A 17,312-nucleotide genomic window follows, 5' to 3' on the forward strand; every position below is an offset into this window, starting at 1 on the left:
GCTTGCCTGCCTGTTGACAGTTCCAAGTTCCTTGGCTTATAGGGATTGAATCATCATTGTTGGCAGAATTAGGACTGGCAGAATTAGTAAGGATGCAGAGATGTGAGACCTGGTTATATTTCAAAACTCAACCTGCCTTATTTCTCCTCAAATGTTGACAGCTGTTATATATCAACTTTTTTAAATTTCATAATTCCAGTTTTCTCTCAACAATACTGATGTGTTGTTAAATTGGTTGATTGTCGTGGATCACCACCTTTTGGACCTTACCCGTTTCCAATGCTTTCATTTCTTCTGTCAACAGAAAATAACATCAAAAATCTATAAGCTCGGAGGATAAAAGACAGAATATGTTGGTAGAAAGATAAGGTCTGAACAACCAAGACTATCAGTCAACTGAGCAAGTATACATCATACATTTATTAATGAACAACCCTCTCAACTCCAAAATTGGGCACAGGGATTAAAAATAAAAATTCATTGCACTACTTAGTAAAGCATTACTAGTAACTTTCATAAAAAATGTACAAATTTTGTTAAAAATTTATCAAGCCTTCAAATGATTTGGTTACAGATAGATTTATAATACAACATTGAAAACTACTTGTCATGTTAAATGATACAATGTGTGTATGATTTAATGAAACACTCAGAAATGATGCCAACAGAATTAATTTGCTTTTTTCTGATTCAATAACAATTTTTTAAAATACATAAGTGGCAAAATGAGGTAACTGTATATGGACCAAAGAAAAATCCCACTCTAAAATATCCATTAAGACCTAAAGATAACCCAGACTGTATGTGCTTCAGGTTTGCTTCCCCACAAAGTTTAGACTGCTGCTGAAACATTGCCATTCCAGAATCCAATATGACAGTGTTAAAACACTGCATCAAACTTTGCTGCATTCAGGACAAAATTTTTAAAAAGTGTATCAGTATGGCAAACATTTTTAAACTTTAGCAGTCTAATGTTACACTCTTGGTTTCTCAAAATAATGATTAGAACCTGGGATATCACTAGGCCTTAGTGATTTTTGTTTACAATGAACATAAGTTTTAAACTACCACCAAAAACTCATGCAAAACACAAAACGTTAAGCAGGACACATTGGTAAACCCAATACTTGTGAGGTCGACCAACACACAACAAATCCTACTGTATGTTGTTGCTTCTCTTGCATCATACAGACTGTGGGATTAAATACATAAATGCGCATTACAATTCATGGCAGTAATAGCTCAGCATGAATCCCCATTTCCACCCAAACCAACTCTAACTGGGCAGAAGCAGCCACGGCCAGTATGGACAGGTTTGATACACATGCACATGTGCTCATTACACACTGACCACAGAAAGCAAAGTCTGCACACATCTGCTCTATAGTCTCCATGCAAACAACACAAGAAACATTTCAAAAGTGGTTAAGCATTAAGAGTGCAACAATTAACTTTGCCAATAACCAGACCTAAATGTCACTGTACCTTCTCCCAGGCCCCAATTTTCATCATTCAACTAAGTTATATGAAAGCTATTCTTTCCCCCAAACAAAATTTAAAAAAACTCTAATCCTGTCTCACTTTAAATTTTGTCATTCTAATTGGAGTTCTTAAATTATGATGACACAATGGTAATTAACCTTTTTGTGAATAAGAGCCATGGTCTATTTTACCAAATTAGGCAGCACTGCTCAACCTAAAATATCATTCAGGTAACACTGTGCATGCATCTCAGTCTCAGCATTATAGCTGTAGTATATTAGAAGCACAAGAACTCATTTACAGCTGCTTTGAAACATTTTAAGTGCTAGTAGTATTGCAGGGAAAAAAAGTCATACATCTCTGTGCACATTCTGCCTTCTATGATGCATGGTCACTAGAAATGTCACTGCAATGCAATGCAATGTGGTGGAGAAGGTGCGAGTTGTTTTTATTTGATGCTACAGGAAACAGTCACAGGTACATCACTGATAAAAACAAAACTGAAGTTAGAGCTTTCAGTTAAAATGCATACAAGCTCTTTCAATCAGTATCCCATAGCTATATTTTGTAAGAACAGGTATAACACCATCCATGCTATACTTTTCTTTAAATGAATGTATCCAATTCAACAAAGTCCCATAACGTTAAAATTCAGATTTAATTGTGCATGTCCATATTACTAAGCTAACAGATTGTAGATTGCATTGTAACAATCCAGTATTGCTAAAAGACTTGCACCTACAATTTCTCTCTCATGATTCATAAATCTTGTGTTCCATAAATAATTTAAAGAACAATTTGTGCAGAATATATTAAATATTCTGAAATTCAGGTCACACTAGTTATAGTTTACAAATTCTTAATGTTACATTTAAAATCTTCAACTATGCTTTTTAATGCATCTTGTTTTCAAGAACCTACACACATTGCATTTGGGCTTGATGAGCAAGTCATGATGAAAAATGCTCATTATGCACAAATAACCAAATAGTGATATTGCAGGCGTCCATTTCTGGATTTTAAATCGTCTGAGCAAGCTTCCAGAGTGGGTCTTTTAGAAACACTGGATAAACCTTGTGAGGAACAGCCTTCAACTCAGGATCAGCAGCAATAATGTGGAAAAATTAATACTGGTGGTAACATTTGGTGAATGTTGAAAACCAGAAACACAAATCTAACAGCTATAATTTGCTGGCTTTTTGCTTATATATCCTTGACTCTAATTTTATAGTATAGTTCCATAATGAAAGTGGAGAGAACTTCTGTCCATTGACAGAGTATGTATCGAGTCACTATTACGACTAAGGTCAAAGGACAGAAATCAACATCAGTTTCAGTTTTTTTAGAACATGCTTATAAAATGAAGAGTAACTAGGTGTGAAAATGTGTTCCTGTCCTGTGCCCAATTTAAGTAATGAGCAGTTGTAGGCCAGGTTTGGTCTGTGGCAATATCAGGTTCTCAATCATCTCAACAGTCCAAATCAAAAACAATAAATCACCTGGAGTAGATTCGACCATTAAATAATTACAAGTTGTCACAAGTTGTATCCTATTAATGATAGTTTCCAAAACGAATCATTGCGTCGATCAAATATTATTCAATTTTATGTGCAAAAATAGAAAGAAAAAGGATATGAAATTAAAATTTTCTTCATTGCAAATCTGCATTTGTTCTATTTTTCCCCCAAGCGTTTATATGCAATCGGTCCCTATATTATAAAAATAATGATTTCATAAAATTTGCTTAGAATTGAATCAAATACTTTCTATCAGGAGCTCTTCAGACTGTTGATTATCGTACTCATTACCATATAATAGGTCTGTTCTAATAACTGCTCAGTGTTTTCCTACAAATTTTAAAACAGAAGCCCATGTGCTTAGTTCTATGACTTGGCCTGTTGCACATGTGATAACTTTATTGGGGTTAGTTTGCAGATATATATGGAGAAATGCATGTAATTATTGAATCCAATGAAAACTAATATTGTACAGTATTATGTCTAGAGAAAGAACCAAAAAAATTAAAGAAACAAGAAATGGAGAAAATATACATCTAATCATTGAAAGGTGGAGTTGAAGGCCAGTGTAAAATTTGCTTGTGCTCTTCGGTGTTCAAATCAGATTGTTTAAAGAAAGCAATGATGAGTTGAATGTAGATTAGGACAGTGTGTGACATGAAGTTTTTCATTACTAGAATATAAAGCAGGGAATTCTATTGTTCAAAGTAGCAAAGTAACTCAACAACCAAGGTTACATTTTAAGGTGCTTATAGGACTTTGTTGCACACCCAAGGTCCCACATTATTAGACTCACCAATATTTAGCAATAAATGATATTTTTATAGTACACTTAGCTTTCAAACCTCTGTCATTTTGCTTAAATATGATCTTCATTCACTGTAAATCACAGGACAGCTAAGCAAGCTATTTCAGCCACTTACTGCTTTGGTTCTCTGGGTAATAATAGTTCTAAAAATCAGCACAATCTTCCACCCCTATTCATTTAGTTTTGGGTGTGTTATATGTTCTTTTAATTTACCATTATAAAATACTGAGGGGCAACTGGCTGAAAAGAATTTCATAATTGCTGCACCCTTAGCATACAGTGTGCAACTGCAAACAGAAAGAAACCAATGTACAGTACTAGTACTGTATAAATTACACAGTTATATATTTCAGCATAATTAAGACTACACACATACAACTCACATCATGCCAGTACTTAAGTTCATCAGAAAAAGTACATGTGGCTAAAATACTTGCACGCCTACAATCATTCTCACTCACAGTACCTGAAGGCTCTATATAAGGTAGATTGCTAAAACAGTTTAACTACCTCTATTTTATATATATCTAAATCTATCTTATATATATATATATATATATTATATAAATATATCTAATATATATATATAGATAGAGATATAAAAAAAGCACACATGCTAAAAGATCACATCCACTGTAATCCTGCAGCAACACCTGGAATGATCACACAAAAACCAGGGAATGTTAGTGCACACACAAATTAAGCTGAAAAAAAAAATCTTTGGAGTTCCAATCACACTGTTAGTATAACAATCCCATAATTGTTTCAATGTGAAGACTATATAAGCTTTATAAGTCATTAAATCACACAGTGCAAAGGGAGGTCAAATGACTGCATCACATCATGACCCTTAATGTAAAGGGAAGGCTGGAAGCCACAATAGGCAAGTTCAATGGATAGTTCATTCATATGCAACAAAGAGCACCCAAATTTGTGCTATTAGACTGGTCTCATTCTGAATCACGGTGAACTTCTGAAGCATCAGCTCGACAAATTGGACATGTACGATTTGCCTGGGGAGAAAGAAAAGGAAAATCATGTTTTGGGACTTGAACCCAGAACCCTGCAACTCAGAAGTGAGAGTGCTATCAACTGAGCCATAGCTGACACTCACTATTACTCTATATATTAACTTGCTATTTGCAAAATAAAGTGACTTAATGATTTCTATCTGGGCTCATCTGATTTAAAACTTACCGTATATACTCGTGTAAAATTCGATCTCGTGCAAAAGACAACCCATGACTTTAGGCCAAGAAATCTTGAATTTTTCCTACATCTTGTGTAAAGGCCAACCGTACCTTTTCAGAGTGCTGATAGAACATCCTAATCATGCACTAGTATAAATAACCGAAAGTTCAGCTAGGACCCACACATTTTTCCAATATGGCGTCAAGGAAGAACAACAAATACACAGCGTTGTTTAAATTGGAAGTTGTTGCATGTGCAGAGGTGGTGAATAATTTAGTGGCAGCACAAGAATTCAAAATATTAGGGAAGAATATCAGAGATTGGAGAAAGCTTTCCACACACCTCATGAAGACACCGCAGAATAAAAATGCTAACGGGAAAGCCAAGCAAGCGGCACAATAGACGGTAAAGTTGCAGAATGGGTCAGTGAATGTCATCAGAATGGATACGTAGTTTGCTATGAATCCATCCGACTCTACACTCTGTCTCCACGGTGGCTATTATTTTGTTAATAAACGATCATAAATATGACGTGTAAAAGTCGACCCCCCAAATTATAGCCTCAAAAATTCAACTTTCACATGAGTATATACAGTAAGTTTATCAGTCTGCCTTTGGAAAGGTTAAAGAAGTGCACATGAAGGCACATGAGAAAGATATGGGCGTGTGTGAAATTGTCTCGGGCAATAGTGCATTGGAACCCTGTTTTACTCTACGTAATCTTTTCTAGGGACTTGAATCTGACGGTGTATAAAACGGGCTGCTGTTCAACCACTGCCCACTTTTGCGGTACCCCACCCCCTCACCCCCCAGACAAATTTCAACCCACTGATATGCAGCTTGGATCACAAGGAAATACTATTTTTAATCCCAGGTTACACTATTGTATGATTAGATATTGTGCAATACAGGCACACTTCTGAACACAAGATGCTTAGATTACTATGGGGGTGACCAGCACCGATGTACCCAAGACAGTATGCAAAGCTGACCCATAACTGGTAATAAAGGCTCATTGTCCCATTTAATCTCATTCTGAAAAAAAATGAAAATCAAAAAAAATGACTGAATGAACTACAGTTAGCTTTACAAAACTGGCAAATGTATGGAAAAAAACATCTCAGAACTAAAAATTACTTTGCTGATCTGTACTCATTTAAATAAAAAAATGTTGAAAAACTAAGTCCAATATTCTAAGGACCAACATTTCCCCAGCTGTTTATTTTAATACATTGCTGAAAATGACTCGATATTTAGTTTGTTTTTCATTCATCAATTGATACTCTTGAGGATGTGAAGGACACCAAGTAAATGCCAGTTTTTTCTTAATCACAGTATTTGTGAAATTATACCGTTTAAACAAAAAAAAAGCTTGCGGTATAATCAGAAACAGTAGTACAATTTCCTCCAATTCTAAGTAGCTTTTTGCCACAAACACTAGGTCAAATATCAAAATCAGTTAATGGAGACTATATCAAAATGTTTTTTGGGCCCAAAGGTCCTTTTGTTTCTGAAAATCTTTACACTTGTAATCTGAGAAAAAATTCTATACACCAGAAAAAAAACCTTTATTGCGTTACACCTACTGAAATGATGAGCAAAATTGTATGATGATTGAGGATTTCAGTTTTTGCAAAATACAACACAAACATTGCAGCACTTACAATAATTCAGATAAATGTATCAGAAGCAAAGCACTGACAGCTTTGTTAGCACAAGCTGAAGTAAACAAAGAGAATCAATGCTGTGCAAATATTACCTCAACCCTTTTCCACTAGAAACACTAAAAACAAATTATGAAAAAGTTTTGAGAGAGGGAGGTATCAGGTCAAAGTGCACGATTATAAACTCATTTTACCTTCAGCCATTTGTCAACACACTTGGCATGAAACTCATGGTTGCAGGGTAAGACTCTAAGTAGTTGCCTTAACTCAAAATCACACATGCATACCACGCATCTGCATAAAATATAGAAAAGGGAAATTAATGCAGTTTGACTTTGCAAAAATAGCTTATTAAGTGGTGTGGAATTTTCAACCAAGTGTGGATTGCAGATATTTGGGTAGTAAAAGGGAGGTGGGAGCTGCCGTCTCAAGAAGCACTCCTTGTGGGTCAGGAGGAGCAGCAGTGCTCCCCGGCCCTCAAGGAAGCCTTCGTTCTCCCCTTTGCCAATCATGGCCAGCTTTTCCCCCCACCTCTCTTTTCCACCACCCCTCCCAGTCCTCCTACCCACCCACCCGGAACCCGATCTCTGATCTTCTTCCCTCCCAATCGCCTCTCTTCCCTCCCCAACAATCATCCCTGATCTCTGGCCTTCACCTCCTCAGGATTCTCTCTCTCTCCCCCCACATATTCTGGTCTCTTCCCGCACCCTACCAGCCCCGATCTCCAGCCTTACGCCAGCTCCAGGTTGGCTCTCTCCCCTCCCCCAGAGGCCCGATCTCCAGCCTTCCCCCCCGCAGATAGCCTCTTTTCTCACTCTCCCCAAGTCCTGACTTTCTCCCTTCCCAATTATCCAACTTTCCCTCTCCCACACTTCCCAAGTCCCGGTCTCCAGCCTTGCCCCCTCCCGACTGCTGGGGACCGTCCCCAAGGTTCACTTGGTTGCAGCCTCCTGCTGCTGGTTTTCCTGCGTGACAGCTGGCCAGCCTGTCAATTTAGCCAGCTGCCAGGTGGGAAACGGAAGAGAAAAAAATTATAATGAGGTTCAGCCATTAAATTTGTTAAAATTTCCACACCCCCAAGCCTTTTATGTCCCCCCATGCACGCTCTCTACAAATATCAGAGCCATAGTTTCAACCACATTTTAAGAATGAAAAACAGCATAAGGGAAGTAATGAAGCTTTTGATTATTCAAAAAGATCTCTGCTTTATTCAGTTTTTTTCATTAATCATAGAATTGAGATGAGAAAATAAACAAAACTAGTTGGTTCACGGAAGTTAACCTGACCTATTAAGAGTTGAAGGGCAAAACATGGTGGGTACAACCTACAGCAGATCACTTGTTTCATGGTCTGTAGAAGGTACTGTCCTTTGTAGGCTCACTTCTTGGTCCATGTTTTGTATTCCTATGTTTAACTGAAATCTTCCACCTTTTTGTGTGAGCACTGATTTGGTTTGACTATATGAAATGACCTAATTCTATGCACTCCACTAATAATCAAATGTTGCAAGCATATACTGACCTACATGTGAAACAGATTGTACCCAGTATCAAGTCATTAATAACCAAGGAAAAATTTCCTGGTACCTTATGTGCTCCAAATAACACTGGGACATTGATTTTTTGCAACATGGACATAGCCATTTTCATTTGCATCCATACATTAACATGTTTTTACAGTAATTTCAAATATAAAAAGTGCACACATCACGAAGCGTGTAGTTAGCTGAAATGTACACTTCATATATAAATGTATGGTTGATCTGTTTCTTTAAAAAACATAAGGGCTCACTAATATACACAACTGGTGACACAGAAGGCAGATTTATAAACTTTATCTTCTAATGAGACCTATTCAGCATTAAAAATATTTTCTCTTTGGCCTCCTTATCTCGAGAGACAATGGGTAAGCGCCTGGAGGTGGTCAGTGGTTTGTGGAGCAGCGCCTGGAGTGGCTATAAAGGCCAATTCTAGAGTGACAGGCTCTTCCACAGGTGCTGCAGAGAAATTTGTTTGTCGGGGCTGTTACACAGTTGGCTCTCCCCTTGCGCCTCTGTCTTTTTTCCTGCCAACTACTAAGTCTTTTCGACTCGCCACACTTTAGCCCCGCCTTTATGGCTGCCCGCCAGCTCTGGCGGATGCTGGCAACTGACTCCCACGACTCGCGATCAATGTCACAGGATTTCATGTCGCGTTTGCATACGTCTTTAAAGCGGAGACATGGACGGCCGGTGGGTCTGATACCAGTGGCGAGCTCGCTGTACAATGTGTCTTTGGGGATCAGTGTTCAGAAAGTAAACTACAGTATAAAATGAAAATTAGACAGTGCTAGTAAAATTAGAACTATATTTTCCCATTTAGTGCACTGATTTATGCAATAATCGAAATATAGGATAGCCAGTTGTAACAGCTACTTTTGAGGTAATAGTGTAGATATGACACATAGCCAACAAAATATGAAAAATCCGCTCATTTCAAAATCAAAGATGTTACCCTTGTTGCATTCCAATTTTACTATAAAATTATAATCAGATATACTTACAAAGTCTGTTCTGACTGGTGGTTGTTAGGGTTAAACCTATAGGATGGAAGTTGTTCAATGTCTGCTTTTGTAAGTCCTCGTGGTTTGGCTTCTCCCAGTCTTTCTGCCAGGTTAAGAAGTGCCTATATTCAAAATATACATTTAATAATTTATTTCCAAGCATAATTCCTATAAATATAGATCATTTTCACAAAGCTGAAGTTTACTAACTCACATAAACTGGGAATGTAAATTACTGAACGAGTACTGTTGGCACAGGCTTGGAACAGTTATCTCAGGATCATTAAAACAGAAATTTGCTCAGACCACAAGGCAGAAATGGACACCAAAATTCTCAACTTTCAGAATTACATATACTTCCTTCTTCGAATTTCTGTTATAGTTGTTTTTGAATTAATCCATTAAAGAGGAATATGTCCTGTCTGGTTGAAGCCTGGCGCTGTGGAGGGCCTTCAGTACGCAGGCCATGGTACTCGATTCACAGATCAGGCAGAATGTGGACAACTTGTCCTAGGGTCAATAAGATTATATTTCACCAAGGCATATATGAGGCCAGGATCAGGTGTAAGTGGCAACCCTTCATGTTGTTTGGTGCATCATTATGTCTCTAATCTGACTTGATTGACTGTTCTCTATTCAAAAGCTTATTGCTGGGAAAATATTTATGTCATCTATTCCTATAATAGGAAGTTCTGTTTTGGCTACAGAACCACAGGAGGAAGCCATTCTGCCCATTGTGTCTGTGTTGGCTCTTTGCTGGAGTAATCCAAAACGAATTGCATTGCCCAATTCACTCCCCATACTTCATATCTTTCTTTGCTTCAAATACTCATCCATGTTTCTTTTCAAAGATGTACTCACCTTTGTTTTAACCATTCACTATCCTTGCTTGGTTGTACACTTACCTATCCAATTGCTGTCAGAGCATCACCAACAATGGATTCTCTTCCAAACTCCTCACCATTTCCTCTGTAATCCCCCAAGGAACCAACTGTGGCCTCCTCCTTTTCCTCATCTACATGCTGCCCCATGGTGACATCATCCAAAGACCCAGCAGTATCTTTCTACCATTAATATCGACCCCTCCACTGCCTCTGTTTTGTTAGGCACCTTGTCTGATATCCAGTCTTGGATGAGCTGCAATTTCCTTGGTTAATCATTGAGAAGTCTGAAGCCATCGTCTTTGGCTCTCATTGCATTCTCCTACCCCTGCCACTAATTACATCCCCCTTCCTGGCTGCTGTCTTAGATTAAACTAGATTGTTTGCAATCTCTGCACTCTATTTGACTCGGAGCTGTCCTTCTAATGCCATTTTGTCTCCATCACAAAGCCTCTCTACTTCCACCTCTAATGTCACCCACATCTGTTCCTGCCTCAGCTCACTTGCTGCTGAAACCTTCATCCATACTTTTGATACCTTCAGAATCAGTAATTCCAATGCTCTCCTCACCAGCCACCTACCCTCCACAAACTTGAGTTCATTTAAAACTCTGCTGCACAATTCTCATTGCCCTCCCATTGGCAGCGATGACTTCAACTGTCTAGGTGTCATACTCTGGAATTCCATCCCCAAACTACTCCACCCTCTCCTTAAAACCAAACTCTCTGACCATGTTTTTCTACCCATTCTAATATCTAAAATTTAGCAATGTATCTTTCCTGGTTAGACTAGAAATGTACTTATTCAGGAAGTAGACCTGGATGGATCCCCAGATGCTTTGCCTTTGCCCCAGTGTATCTTGGGATAGTGAAAATCATCCAATGTCATTGGTCTGTTGTTCTTACAGTTCACATCTTTGAACTGTCTACAGATTTCTCCTCTCATCTTCACTGTTTGCTGGCCTATAATGCACACAAAGAATTGCACCACTTCCCTTTCCTTTTCTTACCTTATTCAAAGGGATACTGTTAATGCAACCTCTAGTACATCCTTACATTCTAGCGCTGTGATGAAATCCTTCACTAACACTGCTGCCCACTCTCTTTTTATCCCTTCAGATTTCTCCTGACAATGATATAATCAGAAATGTTAAGTGTCCACTCCTTTCAAAACTTAGACAACATATGTTTATACCCTTCCACTGCATGTTTACCAATCAATCCTGACTCCATTTTGTTTTGGAACACCGATCCTCTTTTTCACAGTTTTTTTGCTTTTTTTAATGCTTATCTGTTACCACCTCAAAGCCTCCATTTCCCTTTCTCCTCCGGTAATATCTTCTCATTGCTTATTATCTCCAAGCCTTCTACTTCTATTCCAACAGTCCGATGAATCCTGCTCTCAACATCTAGTCTCATGCCTAGACTTTCTCTACCCCCTAATTTATTAGCTTAAATCCTCTCCATGGTCCTATTTACCCCACTGCCAGGTCTTGGTGTATTTCAGTTCCAGTGAAAATATTGCTATCCTGTGCTTCAGAACTCACCTCATTTTTTTTTCCATTCGATCTTGTAGTCGAAATTTTTTCCTAACATTTTAATCATAAATTATAATTTTCTCTCCATAAACTTCCTTGGTCTCAGCATTCACACATTACACTAACCTCATAGTTTTCCACCTCACCATCCTCCACATCCAATTCCAAACTAAAAGCTGGTGCCACTGTAGGTGGCACTGGAAGCATTGATCTGCACAGAAAAATATCAGGCCATTAGTTTAAAAGGGATTTTAATAAACGCTGCCTTTTATATGTAAGCAGGTTACAAAAACAGAACAAAAACTGCACGTTTTATGCTTATAATAGTCAATGCTGAATGAGTACCATGAATAATCTACTAAAACATTTTAAACTTTACCACTAAAGGGGACTTGGTGGCACAATGCATTAAGCACACAAATCTTCACTGGATATACCTGGATTATATCCAGCCCAGATCAAAAGAACAAATGTTTCCCTCTCTGTTGGATTCAAGGTTACTATATAAAATAAGTTCAATTGATCTCAAATCATACTGCACAGTAGTGTACAGTAGTATAATAGGGTATTGGACTAGCAAGCCAAAAGGGTAAGAGTTCAGATCTTCAAATTATTTCATTTTGATTAGATTGATTAGGGAGGATCAAGGGAACAAGTTTAAACTATATAAGAACAGGAATAGACTGGATGTTAGGTGGTTCTACTTTCCCAGAGAGAGTAGCGAGCCTCTGAAATACAATGCCGGCTGGTACAGTGTGTACTGAATCTCCTCATGCCTTCTAGAGGGAGTTGGATCAGTTCTTAACTGGGCGGAGATAGCATCATATAGAAGGTAAGTGGCTGTACACAACATATATTAATACAAGGCCCATCGATCTGGTAACTTGCGGACTGCTATTGTTGTGGTTCACTCATTTTCAAAAGGCAAGAAAACCTGATCCAGATGTGGCTCTAATCCACACTATACAGTTAACACAATACCTTTCAAGACAGCCAAGCAAGCTGCTCAGCTACACAAACAACTGCTAATCATTTACCATCACCAATTTTCAAGGCAACTGGGGTTGGGCAATAAATTTGGCTTTGTCCACAAGCAGAGAACAAAATACACTAGTTCACAGTGAACACAAGACTGTGGACATAGAATTGCCCATAATTTGGTATGGCATGGCTATCTGAACCACAAAAACCACAAGGATGACTGGTTTGGGAAATAGGCTGTTAGAGCATCGCAGCAAGGAGTGCTAAGAGTTAAGATACACTGTTGGGAAAGAGTAGAGGAAGCTTGTTCTGCTTCAAACATTTACAATACTTGATCTTGGTGTTTGAGTTTGACAGTGTGTGCCAAAGTTCCATTTCCAGCACTGACAATGCTCACATAGAGAATCACAAAATTCACCAAAAGGAACAAATACAGTCTCAAATTGTAAATAATTCCTGACTTTTATATCTTACATTTCGTAACTGAAACCCTTATCCATGCCTTTTTTACCTCTAGACTTGACTATTCCAACACACTGCTGGCAGGCCTCCCACATTCTACCCTTCGAAAACGTGGTCATCGAAAACTCTGCTGCCCATGTCCTTATTTGCACTAGGTCCCAATCACCCATCATCCCTGGCCTCGCTGACCTACAATAGCTCCTGGTTAAGCAGTGCCTCAATTTTAATATTCTAACCCTTGTTTCCAAAACCCTCCTCCATGGCCTAGCCCCTCCATATCTCTCAATCTCCTCCAGTCTCAACATTCCGAGATATCTGAACTCCTTTAATTCTCACTCTTGAGCATTTCCAATTTTAATTGTGCCACAATTAATCCTGTACCTTCAGCTGCCTAGGCTCTAAGCTCTAAGCTCTGGAATTCCCTCCCTAAACCTCTTTGCCCCTCTCTCTCTCCTCCTTTAAGACATTACTTCAAACCTACCTCTTTGACCAAGCTTTTGGCTATTTGCCCTAATATTTTCTTATGTGGTTCAAAGTCAAAGTTTACTCTATAAAGCTCTTGTTTGATTACATTAAAGATGCTATATTAATACAAGTTATTGTCAAATCCGTGCAATTAGTACATTCAAATGGAAAGACATCAAAAGGCACCTAGGAAAGGCTAATTTTCTGTATTTTTTTTGGAAGAGAAAAACATTTTGCATAACAGGTGACAGATATTACAGCTAAAAAATTGAGTCATTTCCCTTAGTGAACACTCTTGTGTTGCGTCAATTATTCCTAGGTCAGGTACAGCAGTCAGCTACCTCAGTAATGTAAGTCAGCCAATAACCTACTGCAATGTTTTGACATTTTGATTTCCCACATCACTCATCCTTAGGGCTGCTCTAAATGAGAAAGAAGGTTTAGTTCTGCTTTGTGCGATCACATCGACCAAGAACTGGAGTAAAGCTACACCAGCCAGCTACTTTTATTCTATCTGTCTAATCTGGATTCAAAGCGGGTTCCTGAGATCAAAGCTCAGTATGCTTTTTGGATTACTCTGTTGCTGATCTTTTTGCAATTATAGTTTCAAATTACATTTCACAGAGATACTTCTGACTATATTTTAGAATTTAGATGATAAAGGTAAATCTATTAGTCCTACTCAACACAGAATTCCAATATTTCCTTTGTTCTAGTGAGAGCTTTAAAAACACTTAGGCCTGACTTAGGATACTGTGTCCAGTTTAAGTCCCCATGGTTAGTAATACTGATGCTTCAGGAAAAAGTTCAAAGGTAGGCTACAAGAATGATGCTGAATTTAAAACTTTCATTTACTTAAAAAGCCTGGCCTCTATAAAGCAGCATAGACACCAGGAGAATTTGATTGAGGTATTTAAAATAATGAAGGGACTAGGCTGTGTTCGTAGATAGATTATTTCATTTAAATAGGATAGGGAGGACCAGGGTTCAATCATATAAGTTAAGCAAGGGTAGAACTAGTCAGGTGGTACTTCTATAGACCAATGCAACAAGTTTCTGGCTCTGGCAGATTTTCTACATATCTGCAAGACAGAACTGGATCAGTTCCTGGCTGGGACAGAGATCAAGTTGTACAAAATGTAGGCGAGATATTACATAAAAGGTGACCAATGCGGTTTCGTGGACTAGTTTTTGATGACCTTAGGGAGTTGGAGAAGAATTTTTCAGATTTTGTTCTCCCTGAATCAGCCTTAGGTTTTTAATCTGCTTTTTGGTCTCTCCTAGGAGGTTACACTGATGCTGGCAGAGGGTTAGAAATCAAGATCAGAGGCACTCTGACTGTGTGAGACAGGCTCAATTAACCAGCTGGTCTTTCACTGTCCATCATTTTTGTTTATTTGGATGAATCTTACATTCCCACTGAGAGAGCTCTAGCACATTGTCTGCTTATGATATTCAAATTTGAGGCATAAATATCTTCAAGTTATTCACTCCTTTCTTTGGGTTGGCTTCTCTTGCCGCTCCTGCATTGTAAACCTCTGGTGTCTCCTAAGGATCTATCCTTGGGCCCCTTCTATATATCTACATTCTGTGCCTCAGTGACAACATCCAAAATCATAGCGTCAGTTTCCACACCCAGTTCTATCTCACCACCACCTCTCTTGACCCCTCCACTGTCTCTAAATTGCCACATTGCTTGTCTGGCATCCAGTACTGCAGAAACAGAAATAACCTCCAAATAACTATTGGGAAGACTGAAGCCATTGTATTACTCTGCCCTTCCTCAGCTCCTATGCTGCTGAAACCCTCATCCATGCCTTTGTTACCTCTAGACATGACTATTCCAATGCACTCTTGCTGTGCTCCCACATTCTACCCTCCATAAACTTGAGCTCATCATCCAAACCTCTGCTTCCTGTGCCCTAACTTGCACCAAGTCCCACTCACCCATCACTCCTGTGCTCGCTGATCTACACTGACTTCTGGCTAAGTAACACCTTGATTCTAAAATTCTCATCCATGTTTGCAAACCCCTCCATGGACTCGCGCCGCTATATCTCTAGCCATCTCCAGCCCCACAACCCTCCGAGAAAGCTGCAGTCCTCCAACTCTGGTCTCTTGAGCATCCCCCATTTTAACTGTTCCACCATTGGTCACCAAGCCTTCAGCTGCCAAGGCCCTTAGCTCTGGAATTCCATCCCTAAATATCTCTGCTTCTCTTTCCTCCTGTAAGAGGCTCCTTAAAATCTAGTGCTTTGATCAAGCTTTTGGCCGTCACCTCAAATATCTCCTTATGTAGTTTGGTGTCAAATTCTGTTTGATAGCACTTCTATGAAGCGCTTTGGGATGTTTTACAATATATAAATATAAGCTGCTGTTGTTCTGTAGTCATGGCACCAATGGAAATGGAGGCTCTCTGCAACCCTAGTAATTTATTTACTTTTTGTTGAGATCACTTGGGGTCATGCACATTAAAAATCTTTAAAGAACTGCTCTTGCTGTAGGAGCTGCTGGCCCACTGTGCACACTGAACCATGGTACATGCAATCACAAGAGATGTCACTTTCTAGGAATTATAGCCCGAGGATGGTAAACTTGCAAATCACACAAAGCTTGCTGGGAAATAAACAGTTGACAAAAAAAATACATGCTGATGCTGACAGTCAGCAAACTTGGTCGCAATGATGCTATGTGAGGGGGCACTATGTTCTGCAAACATTGCACGTTTATTTATACTTCTCCCTCCAGCATTCTATGATAAAATATATTTATTGTGACATTTTTGACACTTCAAAGAGGATCAACCCAAAAAATGGATCTTGAGCTAAAGGAGGAGATAATAGGAGGGGTAACTAAAAGCTTGACCCGAGGTGGATTTTAAGGAGGATCTTAAAGGAGGAGGAGGAGGAAGTGGAAGGGTATTGGGAGGAAATTCCATTCCTTCAGAAGATAATTAAATCCACATTAGAAAGATATTTAATCCAAGATATTTCAAATGCATAGAGCTGTTGAAGAGAGACTTAATAACTTTAGAGATGCTAATAACTAAAGACAGAAATTATAGAATAAATGCAGTGTTCAGCTTCAATGAGACATTTACCAGAAGTAAAAGGGCAATACAATGTTATTCCATACCAATATGCATCTTACTGCAACGTATTCGGTTAACTCCCAACAACTGCTTCCAATTAGCACGAGTCAGGAAAATCTTGATAAGAAGAATTTATGTAAATCATTCTGATCTTCATTTATATTTAAATAGGTTGCCCAAAAAATCTTTATACAAGTCTCAAGTTGTTGTTTACTTTGATCTTCTTTACAATTACCTAGTTGAAAATAGAGACATGTTGCTGAAGCTTTTCATCTTGCAATCAGGACAAACCACAAGGATACCAACATAAGGGAAAACAACAACTTTATACTGTATGAGAAGAGAGTGCTGATTGGTTGGCAAGTGAACTCTGATTGGTAGAGGCGTTGCCATGGAGAATGCACCAGTTTACGGTGACTGACAGTTAACTGCCTAGCTTTGTTTGAAATTTAAATGAGGCAGCTTGACTCTGATTGGTCAAGGCATTGCCCTGAGGAACAAACCAACCAGTAGCTGTCACTTGTTTTGTGCAAACTTATGAACAGGCCTAAGGCCATCATTTTCGGCCCTGAAAAATGTCCAGTCTACCTTAAATTACCCTGGAAGAGTAATGTATCCCAAAAATTTGAGCAACAGGTGAAGCTAGCTGTTTCACGCTGCTACTAAGCAGCAGCAACATGTGTGGTATGCGC

The 17,312-nt window shown here is 38.7% G+C and overlaps 1 protein-coding gene across 5 annotated transcripts in view; it reads right to left on the reverse strand.

Annotated features, from left to right (window-relative positions):
- Nucleotides 1-400: 400 nt before the first annotated feature.
- Nucleotides 401-17,312, reverse strand: part of LOC137369292 (E3 ubiquitin-protein ligase RNF38) — a 213,352-nt gene continuing 196,440 nt past the window's right edge. For 4 of the 5 annotated variants that reach the window (XM_068030301.1, XM_068030304.1, XM_068030303.1 and 1 more), the window contains 4 exons: nt 11,748-11,832; nt 9,204-9,325; nt 6,857-6,956; nt 401-4,820 (listed from right to left, as the gene is read on the reverse strand). In XM_068030301.1, coding sequence (XP_067886402.1) covers nt 4,758-4,820; nt 6,857-6,956; nt 9,204-9,325; nt 11,748-11,832 — 370 coding nt within the window. In that variant the 3' untranslated portion in view covers nt 401-4,757. The remainder of the gene's footprint in view (nt 4,821-6,856; nt 6,957-9,203; nt 9,326-11,747; nt 11,833-17,312) is intronic. The other variant, XM_068030302.1, reaches the window with a different exon arrangement.

The sequence above is a fragment of the Heterodontus francisci genome, chromosome 4 (genome assembly GCF_036365525.1).
Source record: "Heterodontus francisci isolate sHetFra1 chromosome 4, sHetFra1.hap1, whole genome shotgun sequence".
Taxonomy (NCBI): Eukaryota; Metazoa; Chordata; class Chondrichthyes; order Heterodontiformes; family Heterodontidae; genus Heterodontus; species Heterodontus francisci.